Source organism: Cyprinodon tularosa, unplaced genomic scaffold, assembly GCF_016077235.1.
Source record: "Cyprinodon tularosa strain WSP-4 unplaced genomic scaffold, ASM1607723v1 ctg78, whole genome shotgun sequence".
NCBI lineage: Eukaryota > Metazoa > Chordata > Actinopteri > Cyprinodontiformes > Cyprinodontidae > Cyprinodon > Cyprinodon tularosa.
The window spans coordinates 2,069,802-2,092,217 of NW_024039540.1; the positions used below are offsets into that span (position 1 = coordinate 2,069,802).

The 22,416-nt window shown below is 40.2% G+C and overlaps 1 protein-coding gene across 1 annotated transcript in view; it reads left to right on the top strand.

Annotated features, from left to right (window-relative positions):
• The first annotated feature begins 3,590 nt into the window (after window positions 1-3,590).
• Window positions 3,591-22,416, top strand: part of pkp3b (plakophilin 3b) — a 51,699-nt gene continuing 32,873 nt past the window's right edge. The window contains exons 1-2 of the mRNA XM_038270829.1: window positions 3,591-3,632; window positions 7,343-7,715. Of these exons, the coding sequence (XP_038126757.1) occupies window positions 3,591-3,632; window positions 7,343-7,715 (415 nt within the window). The remainder of the gene's footprint in view (window positions 3,633-7,342; window positions 7,716-22,416) is intronic.

Genomic DNA, 22,416 nt, shown 5'->3' on the forward strand with positions numbered 1-22,416 from the left:
GCCAAAGGAGGCCCAACTAAATACTGAGTGCTGTACATGCTCATACTTTTCATGTTCATACTTTTCAGTTGGCCAACATTTCTATAAATCCTTTGTTTTTATTGGTCTTCAGTAATATTCTAATTTTCTGATATGATGAATTTGAGATTTTCATTTGTTGTCATTTGTAATCATCAAAATTAAACAAAATAAACATCTGAAATATATGAGTTTGTATGTAATGTATGAATATAATATACAAGTTTCACTTTTTAAATGGAATTACTGAAATCAATCTACTTTTTCATGATATTCTAATTTTATGACCAGCACCTGTATGTCCTATTTCTCACATATAAAGCCTTAAATGGCCAAGCTTCATCTGATATCAGAGATCTGATTGTTCCTTATGTTCCTAACAGAGCACTTCGCTCTCAATCTGCAGGTTTACTAGTGGTTCCTAGAATTTCTAAAAGTAGAATGGAAGGCAGATCTTTTAGTTATCAGGCTCCTCTCCTGTAGAACCAACTACCAGTTTTAATCAATGAGGCAGACAGCCTGTATACTCTTAAGGCAAGGCTTAAAACTTTCCTTTTTGATAAAGCTTATTTTAAAGTGGCTCAGGTTATCCTGAGCTATCTCTAAAGTTATGCTGCTATAGGCTTAGATTGCTGGAGGACATAGGGACCCCTTTTTATCATTCTTCTTCATTCCATCTCAATTCTCTCATTCTGCAGGATTTGTTCTTTCACTCTCTAACATTATTATTCATCTGATCATTTTCTTGTGTGGTTGTGACTCCATCCTGGAGAGAAATAAGACCTGTACTGCTGCCATCATTAACTTAGATTATAGATGATAGTGCTCTATGACTAACTGGATGTTCTGTTTTTCATCCCTTCCACATGAAAACTGGCTCAAAGATCGTCTGTTTAGCTGTTTCTTTCCCAGACAGAGCCACCTGTGGAGCTAGTTCACCATTAGCTTTACTAACAGAAAGTATTTACAGATCAGAGCTTCCATGTTTCTTTTCCATATCTGCTTCTGTCTCCTTGAACCCCAGTCGGCCTCAACAGAGGGTGTTTTTTCATTTCCACTGTCGCTGCATGTTTGGTGCGAGGGATTGCTGAACAGGCAACAACAAAAGCAAAAAAAGTATTTCTTGTCTCTGTGAATCCTGTAAAGTCAATGACCGGATGCAATCAGCTGGTTTACCTATAGAAACCATTGAACCTTTAATCTGAGTGGATGGTCTGGTTGAATTGTCTCTGTAAAGTGACCTGAGATGACATGGATCTATAGAAATAAACTGAAATGAATTGGATTGAATTACCTTCAGCATATGTACAGCTAACCTCAAATCTTGGTGAGCAGTTTTACCAGACGTCCTTCTGTCAATAATATCCAATCAGCTTTTTTACTTATTCAATGTTCACGGGCATTCAACGGTCTGGTGAGATAGTGATAAAAAGAGTGGGAGATATGAGCATCCTGAGTGTGGTTGGAGAGGTGCTGCCCCTATGCATTGGAGGGAATCCAGACCGGCATCCCAGATGGCTTCTGGATGCCATCCTCTGGAGGTTATAGATGCCTCAATGGAAGTAACCTCAAAACAGAAACAAGCTGCAGGGATTTATGCAACTTTAGTGGTAGTAAATTCTGCTAAGCAAATGCATGAGTTTCTCATTAAATAACCACATGTAGCATTTACTGACTGAATGCCTTTGTGATGAAAAAATAGAAAAACAGAAGAAATCTGGAATCTTCTATTCTCAGAAAAATCACCACTAAGAGGGATGATAAAGGTCCCTCCTATCTTAGAAAATCATGTGGTATTGGCTGGAAATGTATCCCTAGAACTTGTCATGGTTTTGGTTCCTTTTAAGTTTTATCGTTGAATTTTCATTGGTTTTATTTTCATTTTGTGTTATTCTAGTTATTATGAGTTCTTAGGTATTTCTTGTTTGCTCTCTGTTTCCCTCTTGTGCCAGTCTCCTTTTCCTTAGCTCCCTTCTAGCCTCCTCTGTACACACCTGCTCCCAATCTGCTGATTAGCCTGGTATTTGTTTCTCTTTCCCATATATGCACCTCCTGCTCAGTCACTGTTGCTGATGGTCTACGGGATTTCGATGTGCATGGCGTGTGTTTCTAAATTCCTTGTGGAGAAATGTCTGGGTTGTAGGTAGCGGGGAAACAGGAAGCGATTCTTGTGGGATGGAAGAAGGAAAGAGTGAAAACGAAGAAGACGGGAAGAGAGCAGGCCCAGACTGGGAACGATTTTCACCCCTGGCATTTTTTTCCGTCTACACCTGCTGCTATGTAGCATCCACACATGCATGAAGCTAGCCAGACAGCCACTCTGTTAGGAATCAAGTTTGTGTGGCCTGCGTCTGTCCTTTTTTCCACCACCAGGTGGTGCCCGTCTTTGCTGTCCCTCCCTGCACACCTGCGGCTTATTGGATCATTATCTGGAGGAGTATTTGAGCAGTGGGCTGTCACTGACTTGACGCCAGAGTGTTTGCCAGTTTTGGGTACTCTAGCCAAGCTGAGTTTAGCTGAGTCTAACCTAGCTTTGTTTCTCTCAGTCTAACAAGTTTTTTTTTGGTCTCTGCTCCTCGGCAGGAAGCTTTCCTGTGTTAATGGTTTCCTGGACCTTCTCTCCCCTGGAAGGAAAAACCGAGTTACACTGAGAAGGGGAAAACCGCCTTATGTTCCGTTCAAGTTCCCATCGGAAATCCGAGCGACAGTCCGCCCCATTACTCCGCCGGGTCAACCTGTCCACCCTCCAATGTGTGCACTATTCTCTGGATTTACCACACAGACTGGATTCAAGGACTAACAAGGCCCCCCTCTAGCGTGAGCCCCGTTCTTGCAAAATCTAAGATTCCCACGGTAGCTGAACTGACCACTCAACTTCCCTTCTCACTTCCAGTTCCGGGTTACCAGCTCACTGAGTTCCAGATCCAACTCCTGTTTTACTACCTCAATAAACCTGTTAAACTTTTTCCATGCAGAGTGGGTTCTCTGCATGTGGGTCAGATTTGTTAAACCTATCATGACACTCTCACACATAACAGGTCAACAATGTAAGCTAAAGTGTTGTAAAGAACACCAACATAAAACAATAATGCGGACAGGCAGTTGTTCAAGAATGAATCAATAAAAGCTCAGCGGTGTGTCAGCATTCACTGCGAGTCTAGGTGGCATGTGGGCGATGAAATGGAATAATGTAAACAGATGCAAAACCCTGTCATGCACACCATATCTTTGCAAAATATTCATAAATTTGACAAAATATAATAGAAACATCATAGTTTGATTTAACGAAAGCATTTTAGTTTTATTATAATTTAGTTTGTTGCAAGGAATTTACAGTTTGAAGAAATGGAAAATAACACCCTATGCCAACCGTCACAAGGATGTGCATGACAAGAAAGGGCTATATATAAAGCATGCATCATTTAGGTAGTTAACATTGTATTACTTCTTGAGCTCCTTAAGTTATTACTGTCACAGGTAGGAGGCTCGGCCGGAGAGTCAGTGTTGGGGCCGGTATGATTTAAGCAGGCCCGGCCCTCGCACACTGACATTAGGACCGGCTCACCGGGCAAATGCCTGCTATCACAGATTACCAGTCTGAGCCTGGAAAAGTGGTAAGAACAGCAGAGAGGATCATCTGGGCAGCTCTTCTGTCCATAAAAGGCCTTTAATTCCAGTGCTACGTATCCCGAGCTCGTAACGTCATCAATGACCTCTCACACCCTCACCATTGGCTGTTCTCCCTGCTGCCTTTTGGGAAGAGGCTTCACAGCTTTCAATTCAGACCCAACATCTTCTTCCCCACTGCCTCAGACTGTTGAACTGTTGAGTAAACTCTAAATCATGTCACAGACTCTGCATCACACTGATAACACCAAACCAAAACACTACATATTTGCACCACATACACTCACAGGCCACTTTATTAGGTACACCTGTCCAACTGCTCGTTAACACTTAATTTCTAAGTAGCCAATCACATGGCGGCAACTCAGTGCATTTAGGCATGTAGACATGGGCAAGACAATCTCCTGCAGTTCAAACCGAGCATCAGTATGGGGAAGAAAGGTGATTTGAGTGACTTTGAACGTGGCATGATTGTTGGTGCCAGAAGGGCTGGTCTGAGTATTTCAGAAACTGCTGATCTACTGGGATTTGCACGCACAACCATCTCTAGGGTTTACAGAGAATGGTCCGAAAAAGAAAAAACATCCAGTGAGCGGCAGTTCTGTGGGCGGAAATGCCTTGTTGATGCCAGAGGTCAGAGGAGAATGGCCAGACTGGTTCGAGCTGATAGAAGGGCAACAGTGACTCAAATAACCACCAGTTACAACCAAGGTGGGCAGAAGAGCATCTCTGAACGCACAGTACGTCGAACTTTGAGGCAGATGGGCTACAGCAGCAGAAGACCACACCGGGTGCCACTTCTTTCAGCTAAGAACAGGAAACTGAGGCTACAATTTGCACAAGCTCATCGAAATTGGACAATAGAAGATTGGAAAAACGTTGCCTGGTCTGATGAGTCTCGATTTCTGCTGCGACATTCGGATGGTAGGGTCAGAATTTTGCGTCTACAACATGAAAGCATGGATCCATCCTGCCTTGTATCAACGGTTCAGGCTGGTGGTGGTGGTGTCATGGTGTGGGGAATATTTTCTTGGCATTCTTTGGGCCCCTTGGTACCAATTGAGCATCGTTGCAACGCCACAGCCTACCTGAGTATTGTTGCTGACCATGTCTATCCCTTTATGACCACAATGTACCCAAGTTCTGATGGCTACTTTCAGCAGGATAATGCGCCATGTCATAAAGCTGGAATCATCTCAGACTGGTTTCTAGAACATGACAATGACTTCACTGTACTCAAATGGCCTCCACAGTCACCAGATCTCAATCCAATAGAGCATCTTTGGGATGTGGTGGAACGGGAGATTCGCATCATGGATGTGCAGCCGACAAATCTGCGGCAACTGTGTGATGCCATCATGTCAATATGGACCAAACTCCCTGAGGAATGCTTCCAGCACCTTGTTGAATCTATGCTACAAAGAATTGAGGCAGTTCTGAAGGCAAAAGGGGGTCCAACCCGTTACTAGCATGGGGTACCTAATAAAGTGGCCGGTGAGTGTATATTAATGCTGTGAACTTCCATATCAATGCACTTTTTTGCATCATGGTTTTTTTCCCCACACTGTTTACATTTGATCCCTGCTGCACTTTATGGAACGGAAATGTTCATGTGCTGTCTGAAAATCTGTACTAAACCAAATTTCGTTTTGTATAAACTCTGTGTATACAAAAAGACAAAAGTTGTCTAAAACTTGCTGACATAAGTCTTATCTCAGACTGAATGAAGCCCTTGTGCACGTCGGCCCGAGTCTTTAGAGGGCTTTCAGTACCGAAACCAAGAGCAGTTGGACTCGACTTTGTTTTTTTTTCTTTGGCCTTAAGATAATGACATAACTATCTCATTATCACGGTAAAACCGTTAATTGTTTTCTCCAGATAACGAGATAATCAGCTCATTATCACGAGAAAACAGTCATTGATTTCTCAAGATAACGAGTTGATTAACCTGTATAAGTAATGAATGAGGCTGGACAGCAGCCCTGGGTTCCCAGTCCGTCCATGCCTGCGGGGCCCGTAGTTGTGCAGTCATGGTACAGCGTGTGCACAAATCATGGGGATGATGGGGATTTTTTTTAAATGTGTCATATTAAATTAAGCGTTAATTCCCACATGTTTTGCTCCAATAAAATTAACAATAATATCGCGCATGCTCTCTTTGAGTGGAGCAAGACAGGAGGAACAGCAGAAGGCTGTATGCTTTTCTTAGTGCAGGCGATCTGGAGTGGAGCAGGGCGGTGACGGAGACTGTGGGATTTTAGGGTTAGATAATGAGAAAATGTACTTGTTTTCTCGAGAAAACCACAGTGAAAAAGTATCAGAAGGACACGACCGCTCTGTACGGAAGAGGATTAGGGCCACTGAAGAAATAAAAAAAGTTAACTGATTTTTCAGCAATGTGTTACTGGTCCTCCCAAACAACTCACATCTTTGTCAGTGAAGCTGATTGCTCCCACATCTCTTCCTTCATAGTGCCCATCTACATTAAAATCCACAATTCTGGGATTAAAATTTCAGAAATCAGATTTTTTTATCTCATATTAAACTGAAATAATATGTAAAAATCAGTTAACTTTTTTTTCAGTGGCCCTAATGCTCTTCCAAATCTCTCGGCTTTCATATTTCAGACATAATTCTGTTTCAACTATTTTCCAGCAGACTTTTCGCTTAAAGGAATAGTACACCCAAAACATGATTAGCCTTCCTTTTCTACTCACCCCCATGCTGAAAAACACTCTGGAGTACTTTTTTGATATCTCAAATGCATCTGGAGATCTGGGAGGCTTCTTGCTGTCTGCTGACATTCAAATAATGGAGGTCTATGGCGCCCGAGGCAGAAAGGTCCATAAAAGTCCACAAAAAACGTGTCAATATTCCTCCATACTGCTCGTCCAATGTATTCCAAGTGTCCTGAGTGGGTAGCATCCAGAATTTACTCGAAACAAAGTCATTTAGAATGTTTTTAGAGCCTAAACAGTAGTGTATAGGATTTCCTAAAAGCGCGTTCACGAGTCTAGGGAAACCGCGGCAGACCAAACCAGATGAAAGTGCGCATTCAGCTCGGCAAAGAACTCATGCTCTTCCTCAACACTGAAGTCCTCAGACATTTTTCTTTCATTGTTTCTTTCTTTGCACAGGTAAACAGCACATTTCTTCTTCTACGCTTGCATTATCGGCAGAGCAGACGCTGAATGCGCACTTTCATCTGGTTTGGTCTGCCGCGGTTTCCGTAGGCTCGTGAACGCGCTTTTAGGAAATCCTATACACTACTGTTTATGCTCTAAAAACATTCTAAATGACTTCGTTTCAAGTAAATTATGGACGCTACCCACTCAGGACACTTGGAATACATTGGACGAGCAGTATGGAGGAATATTGACACGTTTTTTGTGGACTTTTATGGACCTTTCTGCCTCGTGCGCCCTAGACCTCCATTATTTGAATGTCAGCAGACAGCAAGAAGCCTCCCAGATCTCCAGATGCATTTGAGATATCAAAAAAGTACTCCAGAGTGTTGTTCAGCATGGGGGTGAGTAGAAAATGAAGGCTAATCATGTTTTGGGTGTACTATTCCTTTAACTTTCCCCCATACTCTGTGTTTACAAACACTGATATCTGTGCCATGAGTTGTGCATTTTTTCTATTAATAGAAGCATAATCCTTCCAGCCAAGGTGAAAGGTGTTGGGTTGGCCGCAGGTGGATTTGGTTGGGACCTCCTCCCTCATCAGGTCCCGCCCCCACTTGTTTCTAACGGCTCTCCATTTCGCAGCGGGCGGACCGACAGAAGCGGAGCCTCTGAGCGGACGCTGGATCTCAGGCTGGACTGTTTTTCTCTCCTCTCCGCCCGCTGAAGCTCTTTCAGTCCCCGCTGCCATGGCGGACGGCTGCTTCCTGACGGCGCTGCAGCCCAACTCCTCCTGCACCGCCTACGCGGTGCCCTCGGACGGCCGGTCTGCGGACCCCTCGGCCAAAGTCCGGAGGGTCCAGGAGCAGGTCCGGATGCGGCTGGCCGAGAAGAAGAGCGCTTCCCTGTCCAGGCTGAGCAGCCCGCAGCAGGGGCCGGCAGCAGGTGAGGGAGGCGGAATAACGGTGCAGAGGAGGGGCCCCTGGGAACCTCAACTCTCTATAGAACAGACTTTAAAAACTGTTTATGATATAGTTAAAATAAAGAATAACATGAAAAAATTTTTGATTGGGAAAATGAAACAGAAATAGTTTTTTTTTTATTGGTTTAGAAGCAAACTAAAAACAAAAATATTCCTGATTAGTTTTTTTAAGAACAGAAAAACCCAGAGGCGGTTCTAGACAGGGCCATGGCCACCCTTAGCCAGTCATTGGCCACCCCTGTGGCCAGCCGTACTATTTATCCCTCTAATACGATGGTGGCAGCAGTAATACTCTCATGTGGAATATTATAACATATTTAACATTTTAATTTTTCATATGTCAAAAAACACTGTGGTAATTATGCACACCAATATATTAACATTAAAGATTATAAATAGAGAATTCATGCTCTTTTGTCTTATGGGGAAAAGAAAATTATGTTTCTGCACGTCACAATTAATCTTCAGTGGAATCATAAATAACTACTTTAATTATAAGTCATCCATTAAATGTAGATATTAGTAGGCCTACATGTAAATATTAATTTTAAATAAATTTTAAATTTCCCTGGAATATTTACTTTAACAAGCATTTTGAACTTAGAATAAGTGTGCAACCTCATTTATTAAACTAAACACTCTCTTCCTAGGTTTTTGGTGTGTGTTTGGTTAATTCTTTAGTTCTATAATTACCCCCCATTATATTTTTTCTAGAACCACCACTGAAAAAAACAATTAAATTATTAATGGAGATGATTTCTGGTAGGCTGTTATTTAGCCTAAAGAAACATTTCTGCCTATTTCTGCAAAATAAAACTAACTTAGAGCCACAAATATGAGTTTTATGAGTTTCTGGGTAAAATAAAACATTGTTGATGAACAGCTATGCAAGAAATGTTGCTTTGATTGTTATGAAAATGCTGCTTTATTTTTTTTAAGTAAAAAAGTATTTTTTTCCTAAATATTTTATTACATGATAGAAGACGTGCTACCTATTAGCATGCTTGACGGAGAAGGCCAAGTTTGAACAAATTGTTTCTGTCTCCTTGAACCCTAGTCGGCCTCAGCAGATGGCCGCTCACACTGAGCCTGGTTCTGCTGGAGGTTTCTTCCTGTTAAACGGAGTATTTCCTCTCCACTGTCGCTACAAGCATGCTTAGTGTGAGGGATTGCATTGGAGTCAATGAGTCGATGCAAGCAGCTGGTTTTCCTTATGACTGGATGATCTGGTGAAGTGTAAAGTGCCTTTAGATGATTTGTGTTGTTAATCAGTGCTATATAAATAAACTGAACTGAGTTGAATTGAACGACCAGAATCTGAACTGCTGTTTATTTATTAATCCACTGGACTTTGTTTCCAAGTTTGAAGACGTTTTGCTTCCCATTCAGGAAGCTTTCTCAATTCAAATGTCAGGAATAGCGATGAGGTTTTAAACCTAGTTACATAGATTTTATTTGTACATAATATCTATATGTCTGTCTGTCTGTCTGACTATCTATCTATCTATCTATCTATCTATCTATCTATCTATCTATCTATCTATCTATCTATCTATCTATCTATCTATCTATCTATCTATCTATCTATCTATCTATCTATCTATCTATCTATCTATCTATCTATCTTTTCTCAGGGACTGATCCAAAGTGGTGGTCTTGTTGGCCCCCTGCCCATGGTGGGCCATATTTTATCTCCTGACACTGTGTCTAAAACTCTTCCTAATCTGCATTCAGCACACAGGCCAACAGTAGCCAGGGGATTTTATTTATTTGCTCCAAACTGAAAACAGCTGCTATAAAAAAAAACATTGTTGGGGAAAGTCCTGACTGAAACCTTCACAGCGTTGAGGGTTTTGCATTGTCGCCTTGCCCCCCCCTCCCACCACACACACACCCACTGTGTCTGCTGGATGACTGTTCACCCACACCGCTTAAACCACTGAAACATTCAGAAACACAACAGGACCAGATTTGAAGGACAGGACAGCAGAGAAAATGAAGTGGAGAAGAAAATATACAAATTCAGTTTTTTAGGCTATAGGCAGGGAGGGAATTTACCATTAGGCAATACTAGGCAGTTGCCCCCTAAGTTTCTGGGGGCCCCTAAACTCTGTTTACATGTATAGTTAGTGCAACTATTCATTATTTGTGCACATTAATTATGTTTTTGATAAAAAGCCTTATAATATTAAGTGTGTCTCAGCCCCAGCAGCAAACCATTTAAAAGCAAACGATGCAAAGAGCAGTGTTGCCAACTTAGCACTTTTATCGCTATATTTAGTGACTTTTCAGACCCTTTTAGCAATTTCTCCTCTCCTCTATCTTGCCTGCTGTCATGATTCATGCAGCTATTATTTCATCCAAATGAAAAATGGAGAAGAGATAAGCAGATCATGGCTTGTCTACAGTGAAAAGAAGGACTGGGTTATTTACTTTTGCCGTTGCATGAAAAGTCAGCTGAGTACAAAACCTAGAGAGGAAAACAACAAGAAAAGGGACAAGAAGAGAGGTACAAAACGTCAAACAAATAATGTATGTCTATTCCATAAAAATTTCTGTATCTGCATAATGGGTCTGTTTTATCTGTTGTCTTCTTAATTCAGAGGGCCCCCTGCACGTCTTTGCCTAGGGCCCCAAATTTCCTAAATCCGCCCCTGCCGATAGGAGACATGTAGGTGAATATTAGATGGAGAAAACATCTCACAGTCTGCAGAAGGTAAAAAAAAAAAAGGATTCATAACTGGGTGTGAACTAATTTCAGTTGAGCAGAAACTTCAGCAGAAACACAGAAAGTATCAAAACACTCAAAAGCTGAACTTGTCACCAGGTTTACAGGAAAGTGGCTTGAAAGCTTGGCTTTTATTGGACAATCTGTATTCCAGTTACAATGCAGCCCTTTGTAAAGTCAAGCAGAGTCCTGGTAACATCTCCACAAAGGGACTTCTCAGGCCTGGAGGAGGTGAGGCCATGATGTGGTGTCCACGCTGTGTGAGGAGCTCCAGGCTGAGTTCTTACTGACCTGATGGAGCTGACCTCTGGTACTCCAGCTCTGTATTCAGCTTTTGTACATAAAATCACATCAAACTACATGGTGTCTCTGGACCTTTGGAACATATGAAGGTGTTATTTCCTGACTGTTTCCTGTGTTTTTTTCCCTCGATGTGGAAAATCTAACGCATGGATTTCCTTTATTTCTTCCATGTTAAGCAAAATGACATAAGATTCTCAGTCTTCCAGGTCATCGCAACCCTAAACAGAAGACCTCGCCTATTCAGACAGGGCAACAATTCCCTTTAACCACTCCCTTTCAGAGACATAGACAGGTATGGGGCATTGCAGGCTAACAAAGAGGCCAAACGACCCCCATTCCAAAGAGGTGGACCCCTTCGTCTGTTTCAATTTGCGTGGTTTCTAAACAAAAACAAGGCTTTGTTGGGCTACTGTTTAAACCAGTGGTAACCAATTAAAAACGGAATAAAGAAAATCATCAACCAGTAAAGGTCCAGAGACATTTTCAATTATAATCTGTTACTTTAAACAGAATTTATCACTGAAACGAAATGAGGTGTTTATGCATCCATGTTATACATTGAATTTTCAAATAATTTTTTTTTTTAAATTTAACATTGTTCCAATTTAAAATTTAAAGTGTTTTTTTTAAGTATCGAACAACAATTGTTCAGTTTGGTATATAGACATTTTCCTGATTCACATATTTTATAAAACAAATTTTATAAACACCTGAACTGACAATTTTCTGTCTTAATGAGAGCAGTGGGTTTTAGGCTTTAAACCTGGGTTTGAATGGAGACTAAGCCATTCTAAAGCACATATCAAGGTGCTCATTCTGAACCTGGATCCATATTTATTTTTGATTCTGTTCATGGAGGAGAATCCTGCTTCATAGCAGCAGGTTGAGCCAAACATCCTCTAAATGTTCAGGGTCATCTTTGAGCACGCCATTTCACTTTTCTTTCACCAGTTCACCGCAGTTCTTCCAGCAGTCCACACTTTCTCTGCTCTCTTTTTCTCATCGTCTTCTCCTTCTTTCCCATCGCCCGGCTTGCCACAGGTTTGCCTGCTGTGTCTAAAAGTAGCAGCAGCTACACAGACTGACAGCAGCATTGGCTACTTTGGATCACATGTAGCCTGGTGCCAAATGCTCCATAGAGCATTACCGTATTAACAGGAGAAGAGGCGCAAGTGAATTTAGAGACTGTTGTCGGACAACATGCGATAATTTATAAATGTTTAAATCAGGTTGGGTCTGGATCCGGACTGCAGTCGGCTAATCCGTGGCCTCTGGTATAAAGCCTTGAACTCAACTCTATTTCTGACATTTTGAATTAAAAAAGCTTCCTGGATGGAAGTGAAACGTCTTCAAACTTGAAAAAAAGTCCAGTGGATTGTTTTTTTACTTTTTTTGGAACAAGCAAAGTGACACATTTTTGCACAATGGTGGTGTTAAACCACACCAATGTCACTAAAGTGCAAAACATCCTCTGTTTTGAAAGAAACAGAAATCAGGAAGGACAAACGTCTCCTCCATACGGCTGCAGTTTCCTGTGTGTGATTAAACCCGGCCTCCCTTTGACCCACATGATAGGAAAGACGTTGGTCTGTGCTGAACCTTGTGAGACTAATCTCATGAAATTCCTGTGTTAGAGCTCTAATAGTGTAGACACCTTCAACAGAGAGCCGCCACTGTGCAACAGCTATTCCTCTCTGGGAAGTCTTTCTCTGATCTGCGAAGACCCAGAGAGTTTTTTTTTTTGGATCTTGGAGAATAAAACTGGCAAAAGGACGTCTTTTCGGCACGAAGAACTCAGACTACTGCTGATCTGCTGCAGCATGTTTCACTAAAACCTGGCTGAGTGAACAAAGATAGCTGCTTTGGACAGATCATGAATAAAACAGAGGAGTTTTGGACTATAAAATAAATGAACACTGATGCACACATCTAACACTGCTGTAGAAAACTTATAGTCCCGACCTCGAGTCATTTTTTATGAACTTTAGCCACAAATATTAGTTTTATAAGTTTCTGGTTAGAAAACATCGTTGTTGATGAACAGCTATGCAAGAAATGTTGCTTTTATTTTGAAGAAAATGCAGCTTTATTTTTTAATTCCCCCCCAAAAATTCAAGATGGTCCTTTAATGGAACGATGTTAAAAAAAGCTGTAATAAAAACAGAGATGCACCAATTGATTGGTTGGCCGATCGATCAGTTGGGCCAATATTTAACCAATCTTTTCCACCTGAAAATCAGCCACGGTTGCTGCTCTTAGCTTTTCATTTCTATTCTCTGTTCAGCTAAAACATGTTTTTATTGTTTGTGACTGTTGTTCTTTTTTTCAATAGAAACCCCCTCTGAGACCAACTAGAGATTATTAAAACTAAAAAAAGTCACTGATTAAGAGAAGGGGGCCGACTGTAGACCCCTCCCACACATAGACAGAGATTTGTGAACCAGAGCTGCTGAGATTTAGAGATTTAGATTTATTAACTGAGAAAGTTTCCTTTATCTATCTATGCTGCTACCATCATCACATTTGTTTATAGATGTTGGAGATCTGCCTGTTTTTCAGTGTAGTCCTGTTTCTCTTACTGTGACTGGCTGGATGTGCTCTCTTCATCCTCTGACATGGGAGCTGGCTCGGAGCTCGTCTGCTCGTCTTGTCGTGTTTCCTGGACGGGGCCGCCTTTTACAGCTACTTTTTGTATCTCTGCTTCTTTCTCCTTGAACCCCAGTCGGCCTCAGCAGATGGCCGCTCACACTGAGCCTGGTTCTGCTGGAGGTTTCTTCCTGTTAAAAGGGAGTTTTTCCTCTCCGCTGTCGCTAAAAGCATGATTAGCACTGCATGAAAAGTGAGATTTTCGTCCCCGTAAACCCCCGTAAACTCCCGCAGATCTCCCTGATTTTCGTCAGTTTCCGACAATTTGCAACCCGCGCTTGTCCGCGTTTGTCGTGCCACAAATTGTCGGAAACGGACTCTGACGTATGTGGAGAGCCATCAGCTGTACTAATTGCCCTAATTAGCATATGAATGCAGCAAACCCGCGCGGCTGGCCAGGTCTGGCTTGAATAACCTACTCAGTATTGGCTGAAACCACTATTCTCAAACAAGTGAAATCGCTCGTGATTGGCAGCAAAACCACACGTGGCCACGCCAGGCTTTAATTTTTTTACTGAGTATTGGACGGAACCACTTCTTTTTAAACAAGTAAAGTCGCTCGTGATTGGTTGGCATATATATATATTTACATATATATATATTTATGAATATATATTTATTTATTCATATATTTATTCATTCATATGGTGTGTATTTATGTTATCCTACACTACCACACAATTATTAGGCTACCATCAAGGACATGAATGAATTTATACAGGAAATGAACATTTGCCAGGAAGCTGTTTATGCAAAGAAAGAGCTTTATTAAAACACACACAACTATATACAACGCGTATCCAAACACATGCGTATCTAAAAATTACAAGTCCGTGAACGGTCCGTTTGCTTCCTCGGGGTTGGAGGTAACTGGCAGCATTCCCTCCGAGGCAGGTCCGATGTGCAGACGCCTACTGTGCGTGGCCCTGTACTTCAGCATCGCTTCTAACTGGGACTGCAGCTTAACACAGAGTTCAGTGAGATCCGGCCTACGAAATGGCGCCGACCGTACAATCCATCCAGAGACACCGCCAACAACGCCATCTTCTTTGTCGGACATGAGGCCGACAGTGGCGGACTTCCAGAGTTCCACTTCCTCATCTGCTAGCACACTCTGCCTCGCTTTCAGCAGCTGAAAAAAAACAATGAATCAGCGCACTGCGTATGGACACAACACATCTATCAATGCACCTGAAAAATAGTCACCAAATAAAGTCTTACCCTCTTTCTTCTGGCCCGACTACGGGCAGATTGCTTGGCAGCCTCCGCACGCAACGTGTTGGCTGGCTGCGTATATCTGAAGCTCCTGCGTACCGTCTCAAAATACGTCTTACAGGCAGCTGGAAAACAATTAAATGAGAGTGGTATGAATAAAAAATCAAACGCAAGTCACAGTCACAAGGAAGGAGAAAACATTAAAACAAGTCACTTACACACAATGTCGTCTTTATCAACATCGTGCAAATCTGGACTTGCTGATATGGCTCCGAGCAAATAGGAGGTCACCGCCTCATTGTGAGGCGACAGTAGTCTGTGAAAACAAAATGTACAGCTATGATCGGTACCCATCCGTATCCATTTCCTTTTACCGCAGAATGAAAGCATATTCTTTAAATCTTACCCTTGCTCCTGTTCATAGCGTCTGCGATTAGTCTCCGAGTTGTGAAGACGGCGTACTGCTTCCTGTGAATCACAAAAAATACACTTTAATAAAGCTTGTTCTTGCAAGGCTACTATTAGCCGTAGCTTTAGGCTAGGCTGTTATTAGCCGTAGCTTTAGGCTAGGCTGCTATTAGCCGTAGCTTTAGGCTAGGCTGCTTTTAGCTTAGCAGGCAGTAATCGAACATATATTTACCGCTAGCTTCTCTTCTTTGAGTTCGTCTTGTTCGATGCAGAGTCGCCATAGCGTCCAAGAGGAGTTTAACCCTGCGCAAAGCATTTCTTCTTCTTCTTCTTCTTCTTCTTCTTCTTCTTCTTCTTCTTCTTCTTCTTCTTCTTCTTCTTCTTCTTCTTCTTCTTCTTCTTCTTCTTCTTCTTCTTCTTCTTCTTCTTCTTCTTCTTCTTCTTCTTCTTCTTCTTCTTCTTCTTCTTCTTCTTCTTCTTCTTCTTCTTCTTCTTCTTCTTCTTCTTCTTCTTCTTCTTCTTCTTCTTCTTCTTCTTCTTCTGTTGTTTTATGGCGGATTGGCAGGCCAACGTAAAAGGTGCATTTCCGCCACCTACTGATCTGGAGTGTGGAGTGCACAATTTTGGAAGACTGCGCTATCCTATTAATTGTTCCTGTATCTTTTAGATATTTGAATAATATTTCATTAACTCTTGTTTGTCTTATCTCGTTTCCTAACAGTGCTTTTATTGAATTCCCATTAATCCCTATTTTTCTCAACTCTTGTATGAACTTCATTCTCTCCCTTACATACGCAGTACACTCAAAAATAATATGTTGTACTGTTTCTAGATCTCCGCATTTGTCACAATTTCCTGTTTCATGTTTCCCTATTTTAAAAAGACTGTAGTTTAATGCTGTGTGACCTATTCTTAGCCTTGAAATAATTATATCTTTTTTCCTATTTCCATATCTTTTCCTCTCCTTTCCAATAAACTTTTGAATCTGATACAAATGTCTTCCTTTTGACTAATTTATCCATATCGTTTGCCATTTCTTTCGAGTTTCAATTGTAATCAATGTTTTCATTTCTGATTTACTTAAAAATACATTCATTTCTATTTGCTGATGATTTAATGCTTTCTTTGCTAGCTTGTCCGCTTTCTCATTTCCATCTACACCCACATGTGCTGGCACCCAGAGAAAGTATACTAGTATTTTTAACTGCCTTATTCTAAATAGACTTTGCAATACTTCAAATATTAAATCTTGCCTAGTTTCAGATTTTCCACTTAGAAGACTATTTAGCGTAGCCATTGAGTCGGTACATATTACAGTTCTTAGTGGTTGAACTTCTTCGATCCACTGTAGTGCTAATATGATAGCTAATACTTCAGTTGTAAATACTGACACATGATTAGATATTCTTTTTGCAATTTTTATTTTGAATGTCGGAATGTATACTGCTGCTGCTGTTCTTCCAGACTCAGGCTCCTTAGACCCATCTGTATATACCTGTAGAACTGAATAATATTCTTTACTTAAATGTTGTTGTACTATGATATCAGTTGGTGTATTTTTCCCCCATTTATTCATTATTTTTTGTATTTGTAAATCGATCACTGGTGTACAAAACATCCAAGGGGGAATTGGCGGTATTGGAACAGTTGGGGTTATTACATAATCTTTCAAATTCAAACTGCTTGCCTCTTTCTTTACTACCCATCCAAAGCTTTTTATTTCGTTATATTCATATTCCCAACAATCTTTCAGAAGAAGTCTGCCTGGATGATTTTCTTCATGTCCTTTTACACTAGCCCAATATCTCATTCTCAGTTGAGTCCTTCGTTGTTCAAGTGCCATTTCTCCCAATCAACTAGTAATGATACTACTGGAGATGATCTAAATGCTCCACAACAAATACGTAAAGCCTGATTTTGTATAACTTCTATCTTATTAAGTAAGGTTTTATTTGCAGAGCTATAAACTATACTACCATAATCTATGTGTGACCTAATCACTGCATAATAAATTCTCTTCAAAGACTGACAGCTTGCTCCCCAATCAGCTCCTGAAAAGCATCGTAACACATTTATTCCTTTTTTGCATTTTTCTATTAATTTCTGAATATGAACTCCAAAACTTAATTTATAGTCCATCCACACACCTAAATATCTCACTACTTTCACTTGTTCCAGCAGGTAACCGTATATTTTGATATTTAAAGTAGGATTTTGTTTTTTATTTGAAAAGCATATTGCATACATCCTCCGCTGTAGAGAGCATGCGTGAGATGAACCAGGGTTTCCGCGGATCAATAAAAATAATTAAAAATGCATTCATTTTTTTTTAAATCAAGGCCTTAATTGGCACTAAAATTATTTAAATATGTTTATCAAAGTATTTATAATTCTTTAATAAAAAATGCTTATAAAAACAATTTCGTCAGATATATTATATCACTCCAGGCGGAGAAAAAGCTAGAGGATATATATATACGTATATATGTGTGTGTGTGTGTGTGTTTACATACATACAGGAGTCATGGAACTGTGCTTACAGCTCCTTCATATTTCATGTACACTAATAACTTGTGTACATGGTTCTTGTTGATGGCATTAAAATAATTTCTAATAGCATTAAAATAGCATTAAATTAGAGTCACTCATTCCTGTATGAACCCTGTGAGCGCTTAATTTAATATGACATATTAAAAAAATCCCACCATCATCCAGCATATGTTCAGTTTCTGCCCAAATATATATAGATATTTTTGTAGATTTTTGTAACGGGGATAGGGATAATTCAAAACTGCTTTTTTTGAATGAACTTGTTCTCTACTCCCAAACTCAGCATCTCTTTTCATTCCTGTAATAAGAAGTTTCTTTTGAATGGATTTGATTAAAGTTTAAGTCCCTCGGTATAAAATAAATATTTTGATGGAGATGAGAAATCTGCTTCCTCGTTGGTGAATAACCAATAGTTTGGATCCAATCATTTAAATAAACGGTGTTAGTTTTTTTTTTTTTATATATATAAGAATTGTGCTATAATTTCTAGTCACCGATCTGTTGCTGCTATATTTTAATTTGACGAACCGGAATTTGTCGATGTTCTTTTTCCTGTTTGGTGCGATTGCAATTGCGGATCTTGACCTGGCCGGACCTTATGACCACAGTGTACCAATCTTCTGATGGCTACTTCCAACAGGATAATGCGCCATGTTATAAAGTGAATCATCTCAGACTCATTTCTTGAAACTTTTCCACTTAAGTAATTGTGAATTGAGCATATTGACAGACATTTTATTTTTTATCTTAAATGCAATTTTTTTTTTTATAATTACTGCTCTAAATGTGTTGCTCTGTCAGCTAAAGATCTGTTTTGGTCTCTATACTTTAATTAAATAAATCAATTCAAGCTAAAATGTAAGAGGCTATACTGAGCCTGATCTCTTTGTATCAGAGATTTTTTTACCTTTTAGAAAAATGTCACTTGGAGTAAAACCCCCCCTGCAACCCTGATTTGCATTTGTATAGCTCACAGCATGTTCATTTACATGTTAAAGCCTCCCCTAGAATTCCATGGGGGGGAGGCATTGGGGGAACACTGCCTAAGAAAGTCCACGTCAATTTCTGACAATTTACGGGAGTTTTCGGCGAAGCCTGCAAATTGCCGTAAACTGCCGCTAACCTGAAGTTCCACGACAATCTACAGTGCCGCATATTGACGAAAATCCCACTTTTCATGCAGTGTAGTGTGAGGGATTGCATGTGACTCAATGAGTCGATGCAATCAACTGGTTTTCCTTAGATAGAAAACTTTGAATTAATCTGACTGGATGATCTGATGAAATGTAAAGTACTTGAGATGATGTGTGTTGTTAATTAGCGCTATAGAAATAAACTGAATTGAATTGAATATCATGGCACATCTGTGGCTCAAAAAAAAGCTGCCTTTGTCTGCTAAGAGAAAAACAACCAGACTCTCCTTGTTGGTCTGGGAGTTTTCAGCAGTTCAAATCTCTCAAACGAGCAGCCCAGATACAGACGGCATGTTAATTGCCCAGCCGGAGATAAGCGCGCACTGAACCACCATTACACAGCCTTAAATGACTCGTACAGCACAGTTTGGCGTTGGGGTTTAGGCCTTTCTGACCACTGCCTGCTTTATCTCAGACCATCTTATTGGCTGAAAGTAAAAACCTCTGAGCCTGTGGTCCTAGCTGTTAAAAAATAATGAGTCTAAAGGGCCTTGGAAGCCTGACCTGGAATGTTTTTGAAGCTTCAGCCTCTGATTTAAAAGACTCAACTGATGGTGTTGAAATCAGCCTCTGTGAGGAGATGTGTGGGAAGACCAGGACCTTTAGCACTGTTAATAACAATAAGCAGTTTTCTTCATCTGGGACAGCTGCGTTGGATCAAAAAATTAGGCTTTTTCTGACTGGACCCTTTAAAGGAAAAGTCAGGCCATATTCAGAATTCAAGCTTCTGAAAGTACTTTAAATATGAAATTATTACGTACTGTTCAATTAATGATAAGTGTTTTAATTAAAAGTTATTACATTTGATTGTGCTTTACTGGAGGCATCCATGTTTGTCAAAGAACACTACTGCCACCAATGGTTTGTGACGTCACGGTGCGGTATCAGCTGTTGATCAAGTCCCAGTGCTGTATCTGGCGTCACAGAAAGGTGAAATAACATTATTTTTTTCACTTTTACCCGATGTACTCCATCATCCAGCTGCCATGCACCTTGGCATTGTCAGTTTCACTATAGCTCTGGTGAATTTCAATGGTGAAGTCCTCTGGAAATCTTCAATAATTGTTGTTGATTGCAGATGTGTCTAGTAGTTCCCATTGATTTTGCTTGTAAAGCGGGGAGAATGGCGCTAGGCTTACTGCACCGTGACGTCACTGCTGGAAGATGGCAGGAGGGAGGTGTTACTATATTTGGGAAAAAATTGACACTCCCAGACTCAGTGATCGCAACGAAAAATATTGTTTTCATTTTTTACTGATTAACGCTAAATTCATTAAATCACCACCAACGTATTAGATTTAGGTATAGATAATGATCCATTGATTATTCCTTGCAGGTCCAGAGAGGGGGAAATAGATTTTTTAAAGACCATATTTTTTTAAATAGAAATGTTTGGGGGAATACATGTTCAGATCTTCTTGATCAGAAAATGTTATGTTTTTTTTTCAACTTTATTGCTTGAAACAGTTTCACTACAGATTTTCTACTATTAAATATTTATCTTAGATTGAGTTTTATGAACTGCATTGTTTTAAAATTCTCTTTACTTCTAGTCCAATCCAAATACTCGCTCTTGACCAATCAAATTGTTATTATATCTTATATGTTAATATTGAAAAACTATACATTTGGAAAAAAAAAAAATATCTGATATAAAACATAGTTCTTTTTTTTTGTTAAGAATTTTTTCAAAGTCTCATGTCTGGATTGCATTTTTTATTTCAACTTAGAAAACTTGTTCTTTGCAACAATAATGGAACAAAATTACTTCCATAAATTTGTGGTCAGAATGCAGCAACTTGTAGAAGTAAAGTTTCCCGAGGTTATTAACACCTCAGCAAGGTGCCGTCAGGAAGGCCTCCTATCTGACAGTAAACCACCTGACAGTAGCCTTAAGGTGAAAACAGCCTTTCTTGCCCTGTCTCTGCAGTGCTTTGTTTGCTGAACATTCCTTTCCAATCTCTTCTTGGCAACATGCTGTCTATCCACTTCAGAGCTGCCTGTTGTCCCAGCAGTAGCCTGCATTCATCATGCCTTAATCACCGCGGCTAAACTGGACGAAAGGATTTGGAGGAACAGAAGTTCAAGAACACTAATTGATCTCAAGTTTTCCACAGAGCTAGATTAAATGTGAGTAAAGTAACTGTAGTTTAGTCAGGTTTTTCTGCCCTTTACGTGTGTGGGGGGGTGGACTGATTCACTGCAGTACTCCTTACTTTTACTCTACTACATTTTAAAAGTCAAATACGGTACTTTCTACTCCACTCACTTGACCCTTTTGGCTCGGGTGTGTCATGGTTTTGGTGCTGCTTAAGTTTTATCTCTGAGTTTTCATTGGTCTTATTTCCATTTTGCGTTATTTTAGTTATTTTCGATTGTATTTGAGTTCTTAGGTATTTCTTTGTTGCCCTCTTGTGTCAGTCTCCTTTTCCCCAGCTCCCTTCTAGACTCCTCTGCTCACACCTGCTCCCAATCTGCTGATTAGACTGTTTTTTGTTTCTCCCATTTATTCTCCGCCTGCCCAGTCAGTGTTGCTGGTTTGTCATCATTACTTTGCCCTTCGTGTGGGTTTTTTTTTTCCGGATTTAAGTATTTTTGGACTGGATTTTGTTAGTTTGGATTCTGCTTCTGTTATCCTTTAAATAAATCTACAAGAAACCACTTTAGCTTCAGTCTCTGCATTTGGGTCCTCTTCAAACCTCCACCCAACCTGAAAGGCTTATCTTTGTAATCCAATGTTGTTCTTTTTTCTTTCTTGAAATGTGATTGGCCACAATATGTTTGTCACAAAGTTCAAAGTTCATCCTTAAAGGAAAAGTTCGGTCAGCAAGGAATAATCAATGGATCACTATTTATACCTAAAACTAATACGTTTGCGGTGATAGAATTAATTGAGTGTTAATCAGTAAAAAAATTAAGACAATCATTTTCGTTGCGATCACCGAGTGTGGGAGCGGCCATTTTTGGCCAAATATAGTAACGGCCCACTCCTGACATCTGCCAGCAGTGACGTGACGGTGCGGTAAGCCTAGCGCCATTCTCCCGCTTTACAAGCAAAATCAATGGGAACTACTAGACACATCTGCAATCAACAACAATTATTGAAGATTTCCAGAGGACTTCACCATTGAAATTCACCAGAGCTATAGTGAAACTGACAATGCCCACGTGCATGGCAGCTGGATGTTGGAATACATTGGGTAAAAGTGAAAAAAAAGAGTTATTTCACCTTTCTGATTCCTGATCCTTCCTGGACGGGTTGGTCGTTGGATTGCCAACTTGAAGAGGGAGGATTTGCCATCGAACTTCTGGCCAGAGAAAAAACCCGTAATATGTAGCCAACATTTGGAAGAAGAATGTTTTCAGGATGACTTGGATAATAGCGTGTTGTGACAAACACCAGATACAGCACTGGGACTTGATCAACAGCCGATACCGCACCGTGACGTCACAAACCAGTAGGTGGCAGTAGTGTTCTTTAAAATACATAAATGCCTCCAGTAAAGCACATTAAAATGAAAATTACTCTTAATCAGAAACACTTATTTATTGAACAGTATGTAATAATTTCATATTAAAAGTACTTTCAGAAGTTTGTATTCGGCCATGTTGTTTGTCTTT